Consider the following 25,958-nt stretch of genomic DNA (forward strand, 5'->3'; position numbering starts at 1 on the left):
ATGCATTATTTGCAATTTTTAAATTAAATATATATGTTTTAAAAAATAGTTTTTAATATAAATATAAATATAAATATAAATATATATATATATATATATATATATATATATATAGCCTCTACAGCTACAGAGTTTGTATTCTAGTTTTCACATGTTCCTGCTATTTGCAGTCTGCTGGGCTTATTTGCTCCCCTGTTAGCAGGAATGTTATCACCATATTATCCTGATCTTTTTTTTTTCTGGAATAATCTCTTTTTTCTCACAGCCAGTTTCAGAATAAGTGACTTGTCTGTGGCTGTGATCCATGGTGTATTGTCAGATTTCTGTCTGTGCCCTTGGACTCACAAGTACTTACTACTGGGAGGAGACCACTGATTAGAAAGTGTTTACAGGATGTAAGTGATTAATGTTATTAATGGTCCAGGTTGGGCCAAAGAAATGTGTTTCTGTTTTCAACTTGGTGGCATTTTTGCATCTGTCAGTAACTCGCCAAATGATGAGCTATTAAAAAGTTTCAGCAGGCATAGTAAGGCAGACAGCCACACATCTGGAAGACCCTCACCAACCACCATCACTTGTGCAGGCAGAGGACTCTTCCTAACGCATTTTTTCCAGTCTCTGTCGATGACAGACATCCCAGAGATCCCATTAAGCACAGCTCAGTGTCTTGCTCTCTCTCACTTGGCGCATAGTTTAGCACGGAAACCTCTCAGAGGCCGTGTACTGGCGGTGTAACTTCCCGAGCTCAGTACTGCCAGAACTGAGCTAGGGAAGCTCTAGGTCAGCCAGTTGGAACAATTCAGAGCCCAAGGGCCAAGGGTACATCTCAGACAGAGGTCACCATTGGGAAGCAGTAGAAGTCAGAGGTGAATATGAGGAGGGTATGGGAGCTCATTTTGTAGTTTTGTAGATGAAGAAGCAGTATTAGATGCAGGACAGAGGTGAGATGGTTTGACCTGAGGCAGTGGGGATGAGTTTTATGCAAGAATGAAGTCTTAAAAGCGAGAAGATCCTGAACTTAGGATAGTCATCGTATGGATGGCAGTACAGCAATCTGAAAAAGGATTGGGTGAAGTACCTGAAAGGAAGGTGTGTCTTAGCAGTAACACTTTGGCTGGCCTGACTCAGCAAGTCATTCTTTTGAGGAGCCAGCTGAAGACCAAGAAGAGATCAAGGGAAGAAACTGAGTGAGGGAGAAGGGAAGAGTAAAGAAAGTCCATGAAATGCATAGGCATAAGGCAGAGAAGGTAGAAGAATAAATATCGAAACAGGTGCAACCTCACATAGTAAGATGTTCGGAAGCCAGATTGGGAAGTGGAGACAAATCACAGCATTTCAATATGAACCATCTTAATTTTACTCAGCTTTGCCATCTCTTCAAACAGTAAAGTGAGTGTAGCTTCCCCTGCTTGGTGAACCCATGTAAAAGTCTGCTGTTGGGTGCCTGCTTGACAAGCTGTTAGAAACCTCATCCCTGTTCCTTTAAAAAAAATCCCTGCAGAGGCTGGTCATGCTGGTGAGGACTAGAGCTTGTGTTGAAGGACAGGGACCTGGAATCTCTGCTGTACCAAAGTACTGGGTAGGCCTGCACCTCTAGAGTAGAAACCAACTCATTTTGGAGAAAATCCTTAAGTAAATTTTCCAGTGATGCAAGCCAACAGATCCTCCTCATGTTCCAATGTGTCTCTAAGAGGCAATTACATAATATGCCACTGTCTCTTAGGCTAAATGTCCCAGGCTACCATGATGTTTCCAGGTCTCTAGTTATGACTGTTCTTTTAAGTAGAAGTATTAATTTACTGAAGATAGAATTCCAGCTTTCTCTAAGACAATTTAAATAATGGTGGTCCAAAACAAATCAGTATAAAAATGAAGATTTTAGTAAACCGAAGCATTTTTAATGTGATTTTGCCAGATTATTTTTGTTGGTAAAACATCCCCCCCAATCATGAAATAAAAAAACAACCCCTGCATGTTTTGTCCTGCCATTTTAAAAGGGTTAGTTTTATTCAACTGTAAAAACATCGTTTCAGGACCTCAAAATCTAAATTGTTCTTACTCTCCGTTAAACCAAGTTAAGCATTTTGTTCAATGCAAATTTTGTGGATTTTTACTTTTCATGCTGACAAACAGTTTGAAAAACAGGGATTTTAAGTTTATGAGGAGTTTATAATTTGTGTATTTTTGAAACTTAAAGGAAACTGTCACATTAGTTACCTACACAGCTGCAATGTAAATCAGTCACTAAATGATGAAAATGAGAAGGAAAAGAAATAGCTTCAGATTTTTATTACTTTTGAGTCTGAATGCAAAAGACTAAGGCACCTCATTCTAGTAGTTTAAATAAAAGGCACGTGAGGTCTTTGAATTTCATTGATAAGGGCTTAGCACAAATGTTTTTAAAAGTTTGCCATATGTTAATATTTATTTATTTATGAAGTTCCTGCCCCAATTATGTAAAGTATTGCTTTTTATTGCTACAGTACTATACTTTTGAACTCCAATTTTCTGGAACTATAGTGCATTTTAACCTTGGTCTTAATCCCATAAAAACTTTTTTTAAAAAATAATTCATCAGTAGTGTTCCTTGGAAGTCACCCCTTCAATATGCAACTCCCTGTGTTTATTAAAGGAAGGGTGTTGACAGGCTTGAGGTGGGAACCACTTTTTTTCTTAATAACTTTGATGTTAAGAGACAGTTGTATAACAGCAGATGGCCTTCTGGTGATAATTTCCTGCATGGCTCCTTTGGAAACATCAGTCTGATTTAATTTATTTTTTATAGGAAATACCAATGAATTTTGTGGATCCCAAAGAAATTGACATCCCGAGTCATGGAACCAAAAACCGCTATAAAACAATTTTGCCAAGTAAGTGAGCTAGCCCATGGTTTCCTACTATGACACTTAGTCCTGCTTAGAGAACATACTGCTGTGAAAATCTAACTGTGTTTGTATTTGCTTGATGTGTACCCATTCACACTTGTATTTATAATCCATGTAGAAAGATAACAGAAGCCCAGTGCTGTAGGACTGGCAAATGCAGAACTCTCACTGGATGCCTTAGTAGATGCACAGGTCAGCAGCATCCCAGCCACGTGCTGAAGGGCAAGCCTGCCTTATGCTGATTTTCTCTGAAAGGCAGATGGGACAGTGAGGTCTGCCATGCTTTGCAGTAGCTCCTCATCATAGCCCAAACCATCTTGCAGTCACTGAATTCCCTCTGGCTGGATCAAGAAGCCTGGGACTGAAAAAACCCAGACTACAAAAAGCAAGTGCAACCTATCTTGTCTTTTAGTGGGCTTCCATCTTTAAAGGTTCTCTGGTGATTGCTTTTTTCTTCTCCATGCACTAAACTGTCTTTGTGGAAATCTGTTTACATTCCTGACACAGTGCTGCCTCTTCATTGCTCTTAACTTGTTACTGCCTTGCTATACTGGTTCTGTATTTTCATTGTATAAATTTTCATATACAATTGCTTTGTTATAATTGGAGGTGATTGAAAACTTATCAGTGGAATAGTTTTCCTTCAAAATACATGTTTCTCTGAAATGCAGCTATTTTCATAACATTTGTTGGTGGATAATAAGATACTCTTTCACTTTTATTAAACATTTTGTTTTGTGCTCTGTTTCAGAATAGGTGGCAGAAATTTTAACATTACATTAAATATAGACATGAATAGTTGAGTTTTATAATTTTTGGCATCATCAAAGTGAAAAAGTTCAGTGATTCAAAATATTATAGAACATTCCCACAGAAAAATGTAAATCCCTTGCTTAGGTTTGGAATGAATACTTTTAAAATGACAGCATATCCTATCAACTAGAAATTTGCTTTCTAAACCTCTCTAGAATATCCTTGCAGCCCTGTGTTATATGTTAGTCATTCAAATTCACACATCTTCAATTATGAGGTTTCTCTCACCAAACCTGAAAACATTATAATTTGTTCATATCACACCAAGACCTTACAGTCAAGGCTTTCACCCTCTAGATTAATCTCAGAAATGGGATATGTAGCTGGGAAAGAAGCTTGTGTGGAGTCCTTGCTTCTCTTCAGTCTGCAATAGTTTTCACTGTGTTCAAGGTTAGTTTATCTATTGCAACCAATAGCTGTGTGCATCTGAGTTCAGTCAAGAAATACTGAAGGCAATTAAAGACAGAAGGTAACCCAATGCAGGTTAGATACCAACAATCAGATAATTCAGCATCCCTTAAGAGTCTGGCCCAGTGTCAACAGGACGTAGGCAGACGGTGACATCCTGACCCCTTTGATGACAGCAGGACTTTTGCCATCAGCTGCAGAGGAGACAAGATATCACCAGCCCCCCTCTGCCTGACTGGCAGATTTTTGGAAGGAGTTCTCCCTTCCCATAGCATCTCATGTCCAGGCTGCCCCATCAGGTTCCCCTCCAGCAACGCCTTGCAAGTGCAATGAGTCCAGTTTCACTGCAGCTTGTGTTCTGAATTGGGACACAATGGCTGGGCCGTGCTGCATGCTGATGAGCTTTGAGAACCAGCATGCCTCTGTGTCCTCACCTCCAGTTAGCCAGGATTGCCGCTAGCTCCATGGCACATTTTCAATCCAAGCACACTGCTGGTGTGCACCACAGCTGCCCACTGGCAGGCACTTTGTAGCCCTCTTTGACAGAAATCAGAAGGTTTGGTGTGTGTTAGCACCAGTTTTTTTCAAAGAAGATATTTTGAGGATTGAGGCACATGCTCATAATAAATATTCTTGCACCCCACACCCAGTCTGAGAGGGTTTGGAAATGATTTGAGAGATTAAATAGAACAGCTTTCCTGGTTTCCTGCTCAGATGATATCAACCCACTGCTTTGTACACCCGCATCAGCTTTTCCATTCCCAGCACTGGGTGCGTCTCCTGAATCGAGGCACCTGTGATGACAACTGACATCCTAAAAATGCCCAGTCCTGCCAGCTCCACCCTCTGTGCTGTCATGGATATTCTCATTTTCTAAGAGATAATTCCGTGACAGGGTGCATGAGGGCAGGTTTATGTTAGCAGATACCATCCAGCCAGACACACTCATGTGAAATACAACTAATGCCTGTTGAAAATTATTCTATATGGAAAACTACAAAGTACAGGAGATGTTGCATTCTATGACAGATGTTTCAGTTGTAGTATAACATAGCCAAGACTCTTATGCAAGCACCAGGCTGCCACTTTAAGTTCTCTAATGTTAATTGCATTACAATAATGTTTAATTCAACTACTGAGGGGCCAATGTGGGATCAGAGTCAAGAGGCTAAGCAGTTCCCTAAGGTCAGTGTTTCTCCATCCTTCCTCCTGACTGTGACCCAACCCATAGCTCCTGTAAACCCTGCTCTGTATCTTTAGCTGCATCTCCTCTGCCACCAGTCTACAGTATTTCTCATGCCCTCTGAGCAGGTTTCCAGTCCTGCACACAGCCCAATCTCTCACCACAGCCACATTCCTGTGGCAGAATAGCAGCCCTGTTGCTCAATCCTCATCCTCTTACTCCACATCTTCACTTTTGCCTGCTTGTCTCCTGCAGCCCCCACTACATGTCCCTGCAGCAGGACCTCAGCTTCCTACTATCTTCTCCTGTATCTCCTGCTACTTCTTCAGCCCTATATCTTCCTGTCTCACTTGTCCATCTCAAACCAGAAGCAGAATTCCTGTGGTATTTCAGAGTATGCATGGACTTTTGCTTACAAAGGATCAAGTAGTTTAACACTATTCTGTGGGTATCTTTGTATGTGCAACACATCCATTAGTTTACCATACCCTATCCCTCTCTGAAGATTAACCTTAAGTCAAAAGTCTGTATGAAAATACCCTGGGCCGAAGAGCAGATTCACACTAACATGAAGATAGAAACCACTTAGGCGGTCAGCCCCAGAAGTCCACAGTCTGTGACTTGTGCTAACACTCACTCTGACATTCCACTAAAGACAAGGAGAAGGTTAAATCATATGATCAAAGCACTTTATTATGAAAGCATATAAACAGATGCTGGAAAACTGTTCTCTTGATACGGAAATTTTTGAGCTCCCTTTCACTCCCCAGTGCTGACTACAAACAGTCATATTTGCTCCAGTTCTGCTCCCTAATGAAAGCACCAATGGAGTGCACGGAGTGAATGATCCTCCAGTATCCATGGCATGGCAAGAGGTTGTCCAGCACTGCTACCATATAACCCTGCTTGTTCCCTGCACCAGGCACTCTCATGGAGGCAAGTTACGTTCCCTTTAACACCCTCCTATTCCTCCAACATTATAAATTCAGGACAACATTAATTTGTTAAAGGTGGAGTTAGAAGAAGCACCTTCTAGTCTACTGAGTGAACTATTCCAGACTTCCTAGATACATGGGAAAAAACAGCAGTAATTTTGCCTCAGTTAAAACTATAGAAGACATATTTTATTAATAATTATAAGTGTTTAACAGCACCAGTGCATTTTCAGGTACTTTATAGACATTGATGAATTCAACCTTGCAGTCAACACCTGTCTTTCTGCTGTAGCTTCAGACTCCAAGACTTTGCCATCCTTAAGGATAAGATTATTATGTCCAAGGTATTTGTCATTCAGGAGGAAGCTAATGACTTCCATTTGTGTCTGATGATTGCCTAGTGGTCTGGATCTTTAGCATTGCTCAGGCTTTCCTCTTCTCAGAGCTCAATTTACAGCACTTGCCTATTTCATAACTGATCATGACTGTTAATTTATAAAAGATTCCTGTTCGGAAGCAGTGCTTGTTTCATTGATTGGAGTTGGAAGGAGGTCTCAGAAATTGTGAAGCTGATTTAGCTGCTCCCTAGTAACAGAGGGATTTATCTCAAGACATGGTAATTAAACTGGATGTTGGGTCTGCTTGGAAGAGGTTTTTTAAGGTAGGGGTCAAGCAACACCAGAATCAGAGGCATTGTGTGAGCTAGAGGAAGCGGGTGTTTTTTCAAGGCCACGTAGCCTGAGGCATTTGTGGAAATGGCTAATAACCACTCTGTGATGAAAAGAAATGAGAGGTTTCCTGTCCTCATATTGTTAAAGGAAAAAAAAAGCTCTAAGTGAAAAAAGTTAGGAAAATTAGTACAAAGATATTTTAACACAAGTTAATTAGGGTTCACGTAGTGCTATTAACCACAGAAAATAAGACTTTCATGTGCAGACTTTGAAGTCATGCAGTCATTTGCATATTTTAAGAAACATACTTTCAAAACATCATCCTGGGTTCTGCAAAGGCTCCCCTCCTGTCCAAAGTGCTCCTGTGACCTCCAGTGGGAAAAGAACATAAAGTATGTGTGGGATCATCCCTCCTCTTCCTTTGATTTGCAAAGGTTTTATCTTGTTCTTAGGAAGAAGATGAAAAGTCACAAAAGAAATCCAGAAGCAACTCTGAAAATACTAGGTTTTGCTGCAGCATATGTATATATATATCAGTTCTATATTTTTTGTGTAAACAGCAGGGCCACACACTAAACAGTGTTTTATAATCTCTTTCCAGCTCAGTACCCACGTATGTATCTTTAAATGCATTGCCTAGATTGCACTCAGCAAAGGAGCTATCCAGAGACTATTTCCAAACTAATGTGTCTGTATACTGTCAAAAACCCCTGCTGATTTTAACTATTTAAGCAAAATGCCAGAAGAAAAGATTTTTTTCAGCATAGAAATATTTCTATATCATTTTTATTAGTGATAGAATATTTTTTTCAGAAAAGGTGTGAAGAAAGTCATGTGTGTCCCTAGAAAGCCACAACATTGGCATCTTGTTCCCTGCCTGTTACATTGTTTAATTCCAAAATGGTATTGCATGGAGGGGGTGTGGGGGTGGGGAATCACATCATTACAAATGAAGACACAAAACCTTTGTTTCCAGGAGGAATTTAATAACCCCCAGCTCTTTACTCAATAGAACTGACCCCCCCCACTCCATTCTAGAGCATCCAAGACTGAAGGAAACAAGAGTGTGATGGAAAATGTTCCTGTATTTTGGCATTGTGTCTCTAGGCCAGTACACATGAATGGTCACAGATTGTGTCAGATGTGGACACAGGACTGAAGGGAAGAATATGGATTACCTAGTCTAGCCCCTTACAGTCAACTTAAAGTGGTATAAAAGACATGTATTTTATTTTATCCAAGGCAGAGGAGTCTTTTCTTAATATAAATCCAACTGTCCAGTGTAGTCACTGAACACTGCAGCTTCTGACCAAAGTACCAAAGTCAAGTTCAAAGGGCTTGGTGTAATTAGGAGCCACTGTCCAAAGGTAGTACACAGGCTTCAGAGACAGTCTAGGCAGGTCAGCTCAAAGGCAGCACGGGCTGACCTGACCCCACTGAGCACTGCCTGGGCCTGACGGTGTTGCTTCAGTGCCCACAGCTCGCTGAGATGGTTCTGCACCAGCCAGCACTGTGCACTGCAGGGGTGCCTTAGTTCCATGTGGTGATCCTTTGCAGAGGGAAGTATTTGGTGCATAACTCTTTACTGCTTGACATCCCCAAATAACAGTAGGTTTTTTCCTTCAGAAAGTCTTTGATTCTCTTTAGAAATCTTCTAACTATGGGTTTTCTTATTAATTTCCATCTTCCTTGTGCTCTTAGATCCTCTAAGCAGAGTGTATTTGAAACCAAAAAATCCATCTGACTCCTTGAGTACCTACATAAATGCTAACTACATTAGGGTAAGTAAATGTACACTCTTCATGTACTTTTGAGAAAATATTTTCTTTGCCGTGTGAATAGCTGGCTTTGCCAAGGTGCCACTTATTTTATTGTTACCCATCCTCATTGATAATTTCAAATCTTTTTGTCTACATATGTGATGGAAATAGTTTCATGAGCCATTTCTAACAAAGACCACATAGTCATGAAGGTACAGAAATGGTTGTAATAAAAAAAACTATCAAATAGTTTATGAAAAACATTAAGAAACACATGCATTACTATCTGTTTACTTTGGTATTCACTGTTTCATATTGACCTACTGCCTTATAGTAAAGAGGGCTACCTTTTAACAGTGACAGATACCAGTTCTTTCAAGGTACCAGTTGATAGTCCTGAAATTAACAGTTAAGTAATTAAATAAATACTATAACAAGTTTGTGAAAAGGAACATAAACAGACATGGTAAATATTCCCATGTGCCACAACACAGCCATTCACCTTTTACTCCCTGTACTGGTCCCATGACACAATGACATAACCAAGCATGAACCCTGATGGAAAGCAGTATTTCTAAGTGTCAGCTATAGTCCTTGATCACACACACAGACACACACACCTGCACACAGAGCTTTCTTGAACTCATAACAGAATATATGCTACATAGACTACAAAGAAACTAATTCAATCATATTTTAGGAGTGTAGTCCTCTAGCTACAAAATTAAATGTTTTCTGTAGAGTTATTATCCAGACCCTCAGCTGGAATAAAGGTAATAGGGCAATGAAAATTTGGCCACAGAGCTCTACAGTGATGTTGCTTCCTTAATTAACAGTAGGTACACAGCACCATGCCCCTTACCCTGCCTCAGCATTTCATTTCAGCATTTCTTATGAAGACATCATCATGTAAGTAAGCAGAGTGGTTCTATTTGGACAGCAGTGGCATCATGTCCAAGAGCCAGGCCATATGTTGAGTCCTCTGAGCTCTCCCTTTTCCCTGTGCCAGCACCCTTCACTCTCACATATGGTGATTCCTCTTGCTACTAACACTAGTTGAACTGTCAGCAACTGTGGAAAAAAATGCAACCCAGCAATGAAATGAAATTTCACATCCATGCATACAAAATCATTGGGCTTGCTGGGATCCTGACAGACCTGGCTTGCACAAAGTATATTCAGGCAGGTTGGTGAATGGCTGGAGGACAGTGTGTGCCAGCTCAGGATTATCCCACTGGTTTGTGCAATGAGTAGCAGCTGTCATGAAGAAAGGCTCCCAAAAGGAAGACCCAAGGCTAGAGGCTCCCACACCACCTCATGCTGTTTTCCATTCACTCATTCCCTTCAGACATTGCCAGGCTCTCTCCTACATTAGCTGGGCACCCTCTCACTGCACAAAATCATAACTTCTCCTTTTCCCACAAAAAATAAGAAGATATGTCTTGTTTTTCCCATTTCTTCTTGTCTTTCCCTCTCTTCTGCTTCCTCACTGTTTGCCTGACCTTTCTTTGACTTTCTGAACATTCATGTGTGTCTTGGAACTTCCTATACTCCCTATATATGTTGTCCTTCCTATAAAGTCTCAAAAAGGCACTTCTTCCTTAAAAAACATGTATGGCAGAGTTTTTGTAGGTATAAGTTTTATAGTTCTTCTTTTCTCTCCTGTGGCTTACTGACTATAAACTAGCTTGAAAACACTGCTGCAATTTAAATTATAGATTAAAGTACCACTGGATGAGGAAAGTCCCAATAACTTGAAGAATGGAGTTAGCTAAAAGAAGCCAAGTAAGCAGGGAAATTTGTGAGGAATTGTTGTATTTTCAGGACCATGTAAGTTCATAAAATTGGTTTCCAGGAAAAAACCTGTTCTACTGAAAAATTTCTGATCTGCTCTACTTTTAGTTGTAACTTCTTTCAGTTCAAATTTTTTTTTTTCAGATTAATTTTTCTTCCCCTTCTGCTCTTTTATTCACCTGCAGTATTGATTATCACATGAATTTAAAGTAAATGCTTTTGTGTCTGTTTCTAAACTAGGGATATGGAGGTAAAGAGAAGGCTTTCATTGCAACTCAGGGACCCATGATTAATACCGTGAATGATTTCTGGCAGATGGTTTGGCAAGAAGATAGCCCTGTCATTGTTATGATCACAAAGCTGAAAGAAAAAAATGAGGTATGACAACTGGCAAAACTGAGAAATTATTCCTATGGCTGCATACTGTAGAAGGAACTTTAGACAATATGGAAGGAAGCTAGCAGTTAACTGGTTCTTAACTAATCTGTTAATAAGGCATGTGAAAAATAATGAGAGGGTAACCAAATACATCAAGTGTAATAGCATAGCCATTGTAAGACATCATGTATTACAAAAAAGAATCAATTTTCTAGATCTATGCTGTTGGGTTCCTAACTTTTTAAGAAACCTCATTTATCTGTTGTTCACCTCTGTACTTTGTTTTTACTTTCTGGTATTTAAAGATTAGATGGTTAGTGTTATGATTAGCTGGTTTTTTTTTTACATGGCTGAAGTTTGCACTTTGCTATAATGTCAGGGATTTAATCCATTCCCAATGTTACAAATCTTCTGGACCATCCTAGAAATACATTTTGGGCTCCCAGATGCCAACACCACAGAGGAACTTAGACAGAATGGAAATAATACTCTTTACCTTGGTATCAGTTAGACTTGACAATTGTATTTTAGTGGCTAATGGCCAACTAACTGCCTGTTATGCATTCCATGACTTTTGCATCAATTCCAAACCATGTCTTCAATATCCTTATTTAGTAATCATGTAAATTTTTGTCAGGCTTTCTTTGATAGTGCCAGTGCCCATATTTCTGACTACCAAAAATTAAGAACAAAAATCACTCTCCCATGCAGAAGGCCAATAAAAAACCTGTTCTGGAAGACTGAATGCTAAAGAAGTGGTTTACAGGGCTTGTGGACAAGAGAGAGTCAGAAATAAAGGAGATAGACTTTTTTCCTGAGTCCAGACTAAGTAATGATTCCCAGCTCCAGGTAGGTGCCTCAGTCACGTCTCAGCACACAGCCGTGTAAGCACCAGGGCTGTTTTCCCCTGTTACACTCACACCCCTGCTATTCAAACTCAGATGCATGATGGTAGAGAAACAGAGTTTATTCAGGCAAAGTTTCTAGTCTGAGTGATCAAGGACCAAGAGTCTGAGTGCATTCTCAGGGCTCAAACTCACTGCTCCATTTAAATATGCACTCAGTAGACATAGTCTTCTTTTTCCTGCCCTTGATTGTTGCTTCTCTCTTTCTCAGCATGAGTTTGGACTTCTAACATGAACTTAAAATCCAGGGGATTTTAAGAAACTGTATAGGAAAAGTACGTTGGTCCTGTAAAATGTCCCAAGACCTATTCCCAAGCCAGGTGCCATTTTGCACCAGACTGTTCAAAGAGGTGTTCAGAATCCCACATTTAGGATTAATCATGAAAGCATAGCAATCGACCAAGCTAATAGACCAAAAGAGTAAGTATTTCACTGAGGAAATGCTGACTGTTTAAACACTCACATCTGACACAGTGTAAGAAGAATGACTTGAAAGAAGTGCCCAGTGGTTTTCATCATGTCAGGAAGCTCTGTGTTTACCTGAGTTACGCAGGCTCTAGGCACTGGTGTTTATAGGCATTGTTGTGCCTGGCAATGGTAATTTCCTCCACATAGAAAGGGTGAGGAATCTCAAGTCGTTCCCAGGCTATATAGAGAGGCTGTGTTTGTGCAAGCTGTCCTGTCTAGAAACCTTAGGAGCTCTCCCACTGTCAGCAGGTTCCTCCTGATACCTTGCTTGACATTGAAAAGAAAGCAAACTCTTATTGGCAATGCTCAGCATATTTTCTTCACTGCTAAAATATTTGCTCTCTATAGAGAAGGCAAAAGCACATCTTATTTAACATAGTAGCACTTGGTATTTTTTCCTTTCTGGGGTCTGATTTATTTCCATCATTTGGGAGGTACATCGGCAGTATACAGACATACAAGTACCTTCATATCTGCAAGCATATTTATCCACTCATCCACATTCACCGCTGAAGAAATAAACTTCCACACCTGACTCTTGTGTATAGGCTGTATTCCTCAGCTGGTGTAACACCAGTCAGCCTTCACTTGAGCTGTGATGTACTGTAATGTATGAAATAACGTATAATGAAGGAGCTTTCAAATGAGAGACACATGAAAAACCTTAATCTCAGCAATAAATTAATTTATTTTGCATTAAAAAATATTTAGGACATTGGTGTTCTAGTTCAAAATATTGACGTAACAAATTTGCATTAGAGATGGGAATTGTGTGAAATTATGATATATAAAGGTTATTATAGGGTTACTTCCATGTATCAGATGAAAAAATGGTTTAGACTTGCTGTGGTAAGTATGTGTTTTTCCAAGATGGATGAAGATAGGAGTGTAGAGTGCTGAGAAAAATATTTATTTCAGCTGTATGAAGGAAATATGTAGAATTTGTAAAACCTGTCCTCAAAACTGCAGAATGTTTGAACAAATTGAAAATCGACCTGTGCAAGGAGAGTCCACAGCAAAGGAGCTTCTGCCTGAATAACTGGTGAGAAACTTGGAAACTAGGCCATGGTTTTGGGCTTAGTATAAGGAAAACCACATCTCCTCTAGTGATTGAGGTACCCTTTGTGGTCACTGAAGAGCAGTAGTCACCTCCAGAGGATGGTCCATCCCACTTTGAGAGAGTGAGATAAATCACTAACTGAAGGTGACCATCTCTAATTCTGTACTAATACTCCAGGATGCAATCCTCCAAACCTTTACACACAAGGCACATACAATTTTCATGTATTACCGAGTTTAGTCAGAACAGTTAATCAGTGGAATTTAGATAAATACGTGGGGTGTAAGAATGTCACAGACATATATCTATATCTTATTTCATAGAGAAATTTATAGACTTCTATTTATCAACTGATTTTTGTCATTGAGCTATGTACTACATTAATAATAAGCATTTATTCTACCTTCAAAACTTAACAGCAACATTACCTGTTAAACAGGAAACATGTTTTGGGAAGCATAAGAATCTTATACAGCATTCTGCAAGAAGAGAGAACTAATACTGCCTGGTGCATCAGATTACTCAGCTAATGCAAATCTTGTTGTCAGTAATGATCTAGGACAATCTTTTTAAGTCACTGTTTAAAGCTCATGCCATATTTCATGCAACATTTTTTCCCGGTTGGTCTATATATGGTCCACCCTTATATATGTACAGCCAAGTAGATTTTGGAATTCAGAAATCCTACCTTTTACAGACTTCATATAAACCTCATTGAAGATTACTTATTAGTTGAGTATTGGTACCATATATAGGTTTTGGAAGAATTTAGGAAGATTTGGTGCTAACTGTGAGGATTTCAGTATATGAAGGCAAATCCTGCAAGCCCTCTTAAAGTATACCTCTCATGTTTGAGTTAGTAGTGACAAGTAAATAGAGGGCAGGAGTAAAAAGGGATTCTGGAATTGAAGCTTTGCTGTTATTATTCTTTACTGTTGTGTTATCGGTACCTTTAATGTATAAATTTATAGGCATAGCTATATGGAGAAATAGCCCAGAAGCAGAGTTGAAGTTAAGCAACTGCACAAATATTTGAGAATTTTTTAAGTAATTTTGTTCAGGGTCCCAATTCAGAGAATGTAAAGGCAGTAAACAACATAACATGTCACCTGGGAGAGCCTTCCTCCATTCAGCAGAGCTGGGGACCCGGCTGCAGTAGGCACAGTTCTGGCAAGCTGAAAACATTGACTGTGATAAATCACAGGCACCAGCCCCAGACCATGGCAGGGCCAGATCCCACTCAGTTATGGAGATCCACCTCAGGAGCAGTCCCAGGAAGCTTGGCACCCAGTGGGCATGGGATAGGGCATGCCAGGAGACAGGAGAGGGAATGGAAGGAAGCCCAAGCCCGCAGGCCTGGTGCAGGGGGAAGGACAAAGGCTAAAACCAATTAAAAGTCATGTGAGAGAGTGTTTCTTGTAAAAACTTCCTGTTTGTCAGGGAATGTTTAGCTAGGGGTGGGGAGTGGCCGTGTTTGGTTGTTTGTGATAAATAGTGTTTGCAGTGGGTTTTACTGCTTGCTCACATGAGGCTGGACACCAAACTCTTCATCCACTACATCTGATGTTTGAAAGGGTTTAAAATGTACCTACCAGAGAAGAATTTTCTTTTATGTACAAGTAACAGCTTGAGGCAGTTTGCTTATTTTTATTATGGTCCCGAGATTTTGTATATTCTTTTCTGTATATCTGATAATTTATCACTCCTACCACCATCTTTTTTCCCTTTTTTCAGTTAACTTTCAAAAACATGTTAATTCCACACTCCTTAGAAATGCTTGCATCAGCTTATCCCACCTGTATTTTCAAGGCTATTTTTAAAGCAGCAACACACAGTATTTTTAAAGGATGCACAGCAACAGTGTTAAAAATAATCCATTGTATCTCACTAAATGTGGACAGACTGTTAAATGAAAGTTATTTAATGAACAGCCACATTTCATTGTCCACCCAGCACAAGTTGCCAATTCCAGTTCTGGGAAAGAGTCAAGAAAAACACTCCTCTGGAGTGCCTGAAGGTTTTGTAGTGAGCATTGCATGCTCACATTTATCAAGAAGTCTCAGGAGTTTACTCAACTATTGTTGATTGTCAGGGCACAATTGTGCATTTAGACTTTTCTTTTTCCCATATTAGCACTGAAAACTACACTCCCAGGGAGGGGCATGAACTGCAGATCTGGCAGATGATAGTTACTATATGTGTCACATGGGTAGACTGTGGAACTTGTGAACACTCTTTTTCATACAAATTTCTGAGTATTTTATTGCCATTCTCGATCTCTTCGGGGAGACAGCAAATTTAGGATGTTCGAGTAGTTCTGCAAAAGACAGGATTTGAACGAAACCAGTCAGAATGGCCATCATTATCTCAGGAAATGTGGCTTTCACACACCTTACACTATTAAGGTAATGAGCATCTATTTTTAGAAGAGCATTTATACAACTGAAGTGATTAAGTTCAATCCACTATTGGGTTATCAAGTAGCAACTTAAATATCACACCTGGTGGTAAAGCCTTGCATTCCACTGATTGTTTTTCTGGATAATTTTTAGCAATACTTACTGGAAGTTATGCTTTATGGTAATTAATTACATTAAAGGCATTGTTTCATTTTGCTGAATAATGTAGGCTACTATCTACAGGTATACCAGTTGCTTCAGCAAGAGTTTATGAGGAAATACAAACAAGGTCTTTCTGGGATTCCTATTATTGTAAAATTGTTCTCTTGGGGTTTGGGGGTTTTTTGTTTGTTTATTTGTTTGTTTGGTTGGGTTTTTATACCTGTCTATTGGATATTAAAATAGAAGGTTTCCTTTAAATGTTGGGAAGTCTTTTTATTTAATGAATGAGTTGGACTGGGCAGGATTATTTCAGAAAATGTGGCTATCAAACACCTTACATTCTTAAGGGAATAAGCATCCATTTCTAGAGAAGCATTTATACAACAGAGATATTTGTTTTCATAGAGCCTGTAGTGATACTCTAATTGAAATGAATGCTGAAGAATATAAGCAAACTATTGCAAGGAGAAAATAAAATTATTTGCCTTGTAAATACTTCATCTCCTTTTTAGTAGAAGTTTGTCAGATAAGTTGCTGAAATAGTGTGAAACTATTGATTCATTGAGAATTCTGCATAAAATTTTGTGTAGCTCTAGCAAGACTGAAGAATTTTTTTAACACTAATTTCCAGAAAGTTATATAGAAAAACAACTCAGGCTCTTCAAAATACTTTAACATGCATATTATGGCAAATTGAGTTTAGTAAGCTCTAAAGACACATTTACATGCTTTGTTGTATCAGGGCCCAGGAGAGTAAACAGGATAAAAAGTCTTGTGAGCAGAGGACAAATTCTGAATCTCTTGCTCAGAAGGAAGTCCCCATTGGAAATACGAAACTTCAAAAGTTGCTTTTTAGAGTTTTCTAGGGAAAAAAAATGCTTTAATTTTGAATGTGGAAAATAATTCCTATAACTGAACTTCTGAGCTTTTAAGAATAAAAACAGCTGTGCAAATTATTCTGTGGAAGAGATCTATACTATAAAACTCAGATCCTGAAAACAAGGCTAAGTCATTCAGTAAAAACTGCAAAATCTTATCTAGGAATACTTCTGACATGAATAGCACTTCAGTTGAATTCATCTGAATTTTGCAGAAAAACACATTCTGTGTAAAAGTTAGATATGAATATGGCTCTGGGATTTGTTGATGACACTGATGCTTGCTTTCCAGAAATGTGTGCTTTATTGGCCAGAGAAAAGAGGAATCTATGGGAAGGTTGAAGTCCTTGTTAACAGTGTGCAAGAATGCAAAAACTACACTGTCCGTCAGCTTACAATAAAGGTAACAATCTGCATCTGAGAAGCATCATTCACAATGCTCTCTTTTCTTTATTGTTAAATGAAGTTAAAGTGTTTGCTTTTTTAAAGGGTATAAATTTTTGCAGGAAGAGCTATGAGGCTGCAAGGTAGGGTTGAGACCAAAGTACTGGAATACATATTGTATTGCCACTTTGTATGACTCTGGCGGTAGAAAAGGCTTCAAAAAAGAGTGTAAGTTTCCTTCTCTTGAATTGTATTTGTTTTGAGGCCCTTTTAGCATTGCCAAGGCAAAGGGATTTTAGTTAATGACAGAACTAGCATAGCATCGTTCTAAAAAAAGATATGCTGCTCATGTTGTGTGCTGAGTGCAACTACAACCTATCTGAGGGGCTAAAAAGAAGTATATAAAGAAATCTTCATGCTTTCCTGGTTCTCACTAAACATTAATTGTGCCAAATAAGACAGATGCCCCTCTTCTGAGTTAACTCCCCTGTTACACTCTCATGCTATCAGATTGACCTGCTACTCCTGACAGGGCATTACAATAAATAATGTATTGGGAAAACTTGTGTAGTGTTTCAGCTCCAGCATTGAGAAGTGAGCAGAAATTATATCATCCAGTACAAATTACCCTAGCCCATATTCAGCCCCTTATTGAAGTAAGTGGTAGCAGACTCTTTTGGAGAGAACAACTGAACAAACTGGTATATCTTGTTAATCTAGAAGGGCAGTTCTTCTGCATCTTTAACTTCAATACCCTTGTAATTTTAGTATCAGAACCTTATAATGACCTTAAAAGGGAGAAATACATGACTATTTAGAAATTCAGAAGCCCACATCAAGCTATTCTCTCTGGATGTTGTTGCTGATATAACACAGACGTCTGACAATTCCCAACTGGCAATACAGTCATTAAGTCAGTAGTCAGAGGAACAGAACTTACACAGCTGGAAAAGTCAGTGGTCAGAAAACAGAACTTACACAGCTGGAAAAACAGCCAAGTTTTCAGGTGCACAAACCCTTCTTATAATTGCGTGTCTGGCAGCACATCAGTTCCATCCACAGTTATATCCTCCAAGTCTAATACAAAAAATTGTTTAATCTCTCTTAACATTTTGCTGTCTATTTACCATAAGAGTGTAAGAAATAAAAGGAATACAGTTGTTCATGTGAAATCTGGGTGTTCTTTCCAGCAAGGGAGTCAGTCCCGCAGTGTGAAGCACTACTGGTACACGTCCTGGCCGGACCACAAAACCCCCGACAGCGCCCAGCCTCTGCTGCAGCTCATGCTGGACGTGGAAGAGGACAGGCTGGAATCACTGGGCAGGGGGCCTGTCGTTGTGCACTGCAGGTAATTAGCCAGGCCACCTCTTAAGTGACTGCCTAAAGCAAGGCTACAGCAAATTGCATCAATAGCCCTCCTAAAGAATCTGTTTGGGGAAAAGCAAAATTCCCCAGTTCCTCTTCATGTTAATGGACTTTTTTACTTCATAGTTGAGGATATGAGTTTTGGAGAGAACTCCCTTGTTGTTAGCAGATTGCTTCTGAACTGTTCTCTATTTCTGCTAATGAATTCTGCTTTTGAAAGACAAGCTGGAAAAATGATTTTACTTCTGTTTCTTATTTATGATTTTCTTACTTTTTTGTCTTGCTGCATGATTACATACCTAATTCAGGTGCAGTGCCTGGTGACCAGTAGGCAAAGCATATTTCAAAGCAAGTCAGTTTTGAGGAGCAAGAATCACGTACAAATTTGGAGACCAAAACACATCAATTGCAATTTGTGAACATTTTCACAAAAGCAGTTGGTTGGATATTCAAGAGCAAAGTGTTACTCAGTACTCAAGAATAGAGCTTTACTCACACAGATTATAGTGCACCAGAGGATGACCTTCTAATAATTCTAGTTTAATTCTATTTTATTGCTTTATATTGATTCATTACCCCATGTTGCAATTTACATAACAGGAAGTAGCACTGGATTTATTTTTGGTGGAAGGAAGTAGATGAAGCAAAACAGAAAGTAAAAATAAAATCAGTGTTTTCTTCCTTGGTTTGTCTCATAACAGTGATGATACATCTCTTACAGTTGGGATAATACTTCTTCTTTTTTTTTTTTCCTAGAAGTACATTAAATCAGAACTTTTCATCTTGAACAACTTCTTTCCAGTTCCATATTTAGGAGATTTAGAGAAATGGAAGACAAATTTAAACCACCCATAATTTTTGAAAACTGGAATGTGATGAATAAGCAACTTCCCCAAATTTTATGCAGCTGTATTTATCAGGAATTGTAGTTTCCCTAACAATGCAGCAATCTGTGGATAGCTATTGAGATTGCCCTTTTTTTAGTACAGATCTTCAGTAATGGAGGTCTTCAGAAGAATGGGATATCTTTTTGAGATGAGTGATACAGTAAGGTCTGTAAGCATGAGCGGGAATTTATTAATGATTAAAGAGAGATATCATCTCAATTGTGATTAAGATATCATCCCAGTTGTGATTAAAATTCATAGTTCTTCAGTTACAACTTAGCTATCTATACGTTCAGTACATTCTGGTCTACAAATCTCACACTCCATTTTCCAGTCAGACAGTTTCTTCCTTTTTGTCTGAGTGAGAGGACTGGGAAGACTTCCACCCCAAATTAATTTTTTAACATTTTTTGCCAATTTTCCTGCCATTCAGCATGAAAGCCATGAGGTGCACTGCATTCTACATTACTTAAGCAAGAAACAGAGTGGGGCAGAGATTCTCAAAATGGTTGAGGCCTCAGGGATAAAAAAAAAGCCAAAATGGCTGTTTCCCAGCAGGCATCAAGAAAACCTGGGGAGCTGTGGCACTAAGTCCTTCACCATCCTGCAGAATCACAGGAGAGAAAATTAACTTCCTCAGCATGGGTCTAGGTCCTTTTTGCCTTTGTGGTTAGAGGTATGGTTAGCAGAACCACTGTATACTTTGAGGACTTTTAGATATAAAGCCCTACTGAATTTTGGTTTTAGGTTGGTTTCTTCTCATTTTCAGTACATATCTCCATCGTTTGCTTGGACTGGGCCAGAGAATACTCAGATTTTGTAGTGCTAATGAAACTTGGTTTTCTTCCCATACACTTGTGTGCAATGTGAAAAAATGTAAGCCTCCCAATTACCCACAGCTGGACTGCTGGAACAGTGCACACTTTCATTTCTCTCTATGAAAGTGAGCTGAGAAGTCAGCCTTGCTGGACGTGCACCCAGGAAGTGTGGGTTCTAGCAATTCCAAGTTTCTTTTGTTTTTCTATTTTCATAGCTATTTAGTGTTTTCGATGTAATTCCTGGATCTGTGAACTTCATTCCCCTATTAAATTTTGCCTTTTCTTTCAGTGCTGGTATAGGAAGAACTGGATGTTTTATTGCCACAGCCATTGGTTGTCAGCAGTTAAAGGAAGAGGGAGTTGTAGATGCATTGAGCATTGTCTGCCAGCTACGAGTGGACCGGTGAGTTCCAGAAGAACCACAAATTAGTCAATGATTCTGAAAAAATTACCCAAGTGATTTGGTAATGATCAGTAATGATTCTGAAAATATTTTCACAGTTGGCTGTTTCTTTAATGAAATGGCTGCCATTGCTTTTGCTGACTTTTATGACCACATTAACTGAATAATCAAGGTAACATATGTATTTAGGTCCTGAATAAGGAATCATACTGTTTTTTGAGTGAAACTTCCATTGAATGAAGTTCCCCTGAAATTACAACCTTGTAGTTGCTGGGCATTTGCTACTTCTCTTTTCCCTCACTAAAATTTTCTGCTTGCTGTCTGCATCATCCCATTGGGACACAAGAGAGGTGAGGCAATCTGGAGACAAGGGATTTTCTTTGAGCTTGGGTTGACGAAGAAATCCAGCTCACTGAGTGTGTAGCTTCTTTGAGCACTGGAGAAAGACAAATCTAGTGCTGTTGCTATTTCCTCAGCTGTGCTGGGGGTCCTTTTGAATGGAGTTGGCAAATTTACCCAGTGTAAGAAAATAACAAAGCATTTGTTCCAGACTTTTCTGAAGTCAGATCGATTCCCTGACTGAATTCACAGCTTGGGAGCAGGAACAGTGTAAGCCAGCATTGTTGCAGAGTGCTTTGTTTTATGAAACCATGGCTGAAGAGGGATTTGTGTTTTAAAGGAGGATGTGGGTATTGTGCACAATGGAAACTGTTTGTTGGGTTATACTTTTCTTCATTATTTTGCTTGGAGAAACAGGATTTTGTATAAAGTAAATAAACAGGATTGCACCAAGAATAGAGGAGTCTCCTCTTCTGCTGTAGGTACAGGTCCTATAATGTCCTTGCAAGTATCTTAACTGCTTCTGATATGCATGCCTTCTTTAAATGAAAAAACATAGGGTGCAAATGCTGAAAAGGAGCTTAGGTCAAAGGGTTAATACAGAATTTTTCATGTTGTGAAGAGCTCTGAAAGGTACTGGAACCATGAAGTGCAGAAGGACCAGAATCCATATAGTTGACTGTATTTATGGATTATCTCCCCTGCCTTCCCCTCCCATATGGCTTCATCATACTAGACATTGTAATATGATCTTTACAAGGCAACATGAGCCACTTGGAGTGTAAAATTCTCCAAAGGGAGTTATTGACCTAAAAATCTCAGCAACAAAATAAGAAGGAATAGCTGAGAGAAAAATGCTTACTCTGTTTTAAATTACCAACTGCAAATTTCCAAACCTCTTTTCTGAATATCTGTATGTCTTATTGAGAAAGGTATGAAGAGTTCTTTCCCGTTTTAGTATTTCTATTATGAAAAAATCTTTTTCTCCTTGCTTTTACAATCCATTATAGAGAAGTGAAAGCAAACTCTGGTCTCAGCTGCCTCTTTTAATATCCCTATTTCAGACATAAAAAAAAAACCCCAGATTTTCAGCATTATTAACTGACAAAACAATTTTATTGGGTAGATTTACCTAATGAACTTTCTTTTACATATTAGTATCCTAGATAAACTTCAAAAGAGAATGGAAATCTTACCCAAATATAACATTCATAACAGCAATTTCCATGACACAGAACTTGTTATAAGAACTGTTAAATATTGTGATTTGTACATTTCTGTATTTTTTCAAGTTTCAGGTTGTATAGACTATAGAGATCTTGTTTCATATTCACAGGCATTGCCTGAGACAAAGAGTATGTCTCTGTTTTAATTTTTAAAGACATTTTTCTGGATAAAACACAATAACCAAAACCTGTCTTTTCTTTTCTGGTTTGGATTTTTTTTTTTCCCCAATTGGCCATATTGCAGAATGAACCTCACTGACCAGGCAGTCAGTTTATAGTCATGATTATTAAGGCAAAGCTTAGCAGCCCCTAAGACTACAGTAGCCTCTGCCAGCCCTATCAGATCATGGGTCCATAAAGTGGCCAGGAGTCACTCTTACATGGACAAAGCTCAATGAGACTGGCCTCCCCTGCTGTCACAGTCCTGACGTGGTGGTCTGTGGCAGGTGGTGTGTGAGATAGGGTCATTACACATGCCATGAAGCTGGCAAAATGAACTTAAAGCCCACTAGACCTGGCTGCAAGAGCTGGCTGTGGCCGTCGTGTTATTGCACTGCAGTTACCAGCCAGGCCAACGTTAGCAGTGGGGTACAGTCATAAGCAGAGTAGGATCAGTGCTGAGGCTGTCTTCCTCATTTATGCTGGCCAGCAGTTTTTTCTTCATGCATCACATTGCACTCAAAAAAAAACCTCAACAAAACAAAAGGAGAGTAGGATGGTTTTATCTGACCACCTGGGATCCAGGAACCTGGCTAGGAGGTACACTGAGTATTTTATCCCTGATTTCCTGTCTCCACTAGGCTCCTGGCCACTCAGAGCTGCATCTTCCAAACACAAGTTACTTCTGGAATGAACACACTCAGGGATGTCCACTCTAATGTGGAGTTTTTATCACACGGGTCCATGACCACATTTCTACCGAAGTGAATCGAGCAATAGGAAAAAAGAAAAGAGCTGACTTGAGGAACTCACAAGTAGTGCTTTAGTGACTTACCAAAGCATTCCTATTGCCCAGCATGTTCAATGAAAACCAAACAAGCATCCAGACAAATTGCATATGATGGCAAAAAGTTATGCTGGAAAATAGTTTAATTAATGGCCCATGTAACTCTCCCTGGAAACAGAGTTTTAAATAAGCATTCCAACAGGGATTGAGACAGGACAGAGCTGTTCCTAGGTAGGGTATGTCCAGGTACCACTTCCTTCTTAGCTGTTTAGTGTAAGTTGAGGGGTGAATGGATCTGACAGTAATCATCAGTGCTGAGCTGATATGAGAAAATAGACAATCCACTCAAAATATTGGCCCAGGATGTAAATACAGCCGTGGTCTTTGTGAATTTGTGAAAAGACAGACCCACAGGTCTGCTCAGCTTGCTTTTTTTCCCAGTTCATTTTTTATATTTTGCAACAGAAACAGGAAATGTTTGATGTGAGGCATCTTCAAGACTTACTGTGACATCGAGAAACTTTGCACATTCTTAACCTTAAAGGCACATTCTTGGAATGACATCCGATAACTTTGCTCTTGGCTCCTCAGACAGGATGAAAAGAGTTTCCAGTGTGCGTCAATTCATTGTTTAAGTGTTTTGACTAATGGCCTCAGGTTAAAAAAAAATAATCCCAAACCCGGCATCACATTAATTCTGGAGCAGACTGAATGCAGCTGCACTAGCAGCAATCCAGAGGGCAGGGTAAAGGACCTTTTATGCACTCATTGCTGCCCGAGCAAAGATGGTCACAGCCCCAGAACCCTTAGGATACCAGGGTCTGTTTCTTCCAAGCAACAGCCCAAAGAGTCTCAAAGAAGCAGAGAGCCCAGAAGCTCACAGAATAGCTGGCAGTGCAGGCTAGCAAATAGACAAAGGCTGCACACCCAGAGGTGCTGTAGCTGTGGCTACATCCCTCCTGGGCACTAGGGACACAGGAGAGGAAACCTCCCTCCTGGAGCAAATTTCCTCCTGAAACGCTCTTCCACACAGACATTTCCACAAACCAGTGTCTTGGGATCACAGATAATTCCCTGCTATTAAATGTGAGCCTTGCATAAGAACGAAGGTAAGAAGGAAGGTGAAAAATTGGACACGAGCTGGCGGTGTGCACTTACAGCCCAGAAAGGCAAGTGTATCTTGGGCTGCATCTAAAGCAGTGTGGCCAGTAGGTCCAGGGAGGGGATTCTGCTCCTCTGCTCTGCTCTGGTGAGACCCCACCTGGAGTGCTGCATCCAGCTCTGGGCTCCCCAGGGCAAAAAAGGCATGGGCCTACTACAGTGGATCCAGAGAAGGGACATGAAAGTGGTCAGAGCGACAGAACACCTCTCCTTTGAAGAAAATCTGAGGGAGTTGGGGCTGTTCATCCTGGAGAAGGATCTGTGGACATGTTTTTACTGTATTTCAATATGAAAGGGGGCTTATAAGAAAGACAGAGAAAGCCTTTCTACCAGGGTTTGTAATGACAGGACAAGAGATAATGACTTTAAACTTAGAGTGAGTAAATTCAGATTAGATATTAGGAAGAAATTCTTTACCTTCCCATCTCTAGAAGTGTTTAAAGACCAGTTGGATGGGACTCTGAGCAACCTCATCTTAGGGGATGGTAGCCCTGCCCATGGCAGGGGGTTTAAGGTCCTTACCAATCCAAACCATTTTGTGGTACTACGGCTCAAAAAATCCCATGTATAATGGTACTGACGAGGCTAAGTTGACTAAACCTCTGAGTAAGACTCATATGCCCTTAAGCTGACAGAGATATGGACTGTTTGCCCATACAAGGTTCAGAAGCATCATAACCTCTGAATTGTGCTTGCTAACACAGGGCAGACACCATGGTGCTGGGCTCAGCCCCCACAGTCTAACACACACTTTCCTGGGGGTTTTTTCCACACTGAAGAGGAAGGAGCGAGGATCACTACCACAAACAGCCTAGTGCAGCCAAAATTGGTTTAACTTGCCCTTTCTGCTAAATCCTTCTCCCTGGATATGTTGACTTCCCCCACCCCTTCTACACAGCAGATCTAACCTGGGAAGTGCACTCCCTTAGAGAACATCTTGGGGGAACATTGATGAGGAAGGCAGGGAGGGAAGCTGTTTGGGAAGGGGTTGCGTGGGCAGAGCAGGATGCAGCAGCAAGGAGGAAGGAAGGAGACTAGGCAGCACAGAGGACCAGAGCAAAGCCCTCCCATCACCTTTAGTACCTCGCTGCATCTCCAGGCAGGGGACAAGCACAGAGGAAAGCAGCTGAAGGCAAAAGGCAGCCAAGAGTTATGAATTTGTGGATGTCTTTTTTGGCAAAACTATGAGTGCTTCATTTTGGGCTGGACGGGACCATTTAAGGGCCTGTGATTTTCTTCCTAGGAATAGCATATCATATTAGCCATGTGGCTCACTAAAAGGTGTTCTATATTTGCCTGAGCTCATTGGAGGAACACGGACCGCTGGTCACTTGCTTTCAGAAGTACATACTATTTTAATTATGATTTTCCTGCCATAGCCATTTAGCCATCCAGAAGCACTGAAGAAAATAAAAGGACCTTGTGGTTGTAGATAACCTTCTCTACTGAAGGACAATACTTGTTGAGGAGGTTTTACCATTTTTCAAATAGATTGGTATATCAGTACTATATTTGTTGTTAGAGATCTCATGAGATTTTCAGACCTGCTTCTGCAAGATATCTGGTTCCAACAGTGCTTTGGATCCAAATACCTCACAAATTTGAATGTTTCAATGAAGATCTAACTGAAGCCAGATGTGACACATATCTTAATGTCTTCATTCTCACTAAGGCCATTTGGTCTTTCATCATCCCAAAGGTAACTAGCTGCTCCAGGATACACTGAGGAT

The 25,958-nt window shown here is 39.8% G+C and overlaps 1 protein-coding gene across 1 annotated transcript in view; it reads left to right on the top strand.

Moving 5' to 3' along the window:
• PTPRR (protein tyrosine phosphatase receptor type R) overlaps positions 1–25,958 on the top strand; it is a 138,999-nt gene that overhangs the window by 110,908 nt on the left and 2,133 nt on the right. The window contains exons 8-13 of the mRNA XM_059846920.1: positions 2,786–2,870; positions 8,597–8,676; positions 10,690–10,827; positions 16,992–17,102; positions 18,274–18,431; positions 20,443–20,556. Of these exons, the coding sequence (XP_059702903.1) occupies positions 2,786–2,870; positions 8,597–8,676; positions 10,690–10,827; positions 16,992–17,102; positions 18,274–18,431; positions 20,443–20,556 (686 nt within the window). The remainder of the gene's footprint in view (positions 1–2,785; positions 2,871–8,596; positions 8,677–10,689; positions 10,828–16,991; positions 17,103–18,273; positions 18,432–20,442; positions 20,557–25,958) is intronic.

Source organism: Haemorhous mexicanus, chromosome 5 (genome assembly GCF_027477595.1).
Source record: "Haemorhous mexicanus isolate bHaeMex1 chromosome 5, bHaeMex1.pri, whole genome shotgun sequence".
Taxonomy (NCBI): domain Eukaryota; kingdom Metazoa; phylum Chordata; class Aves; order Passeriformes; family Fringillidae; genus Haemorhous; species Haemorhous mexicanus.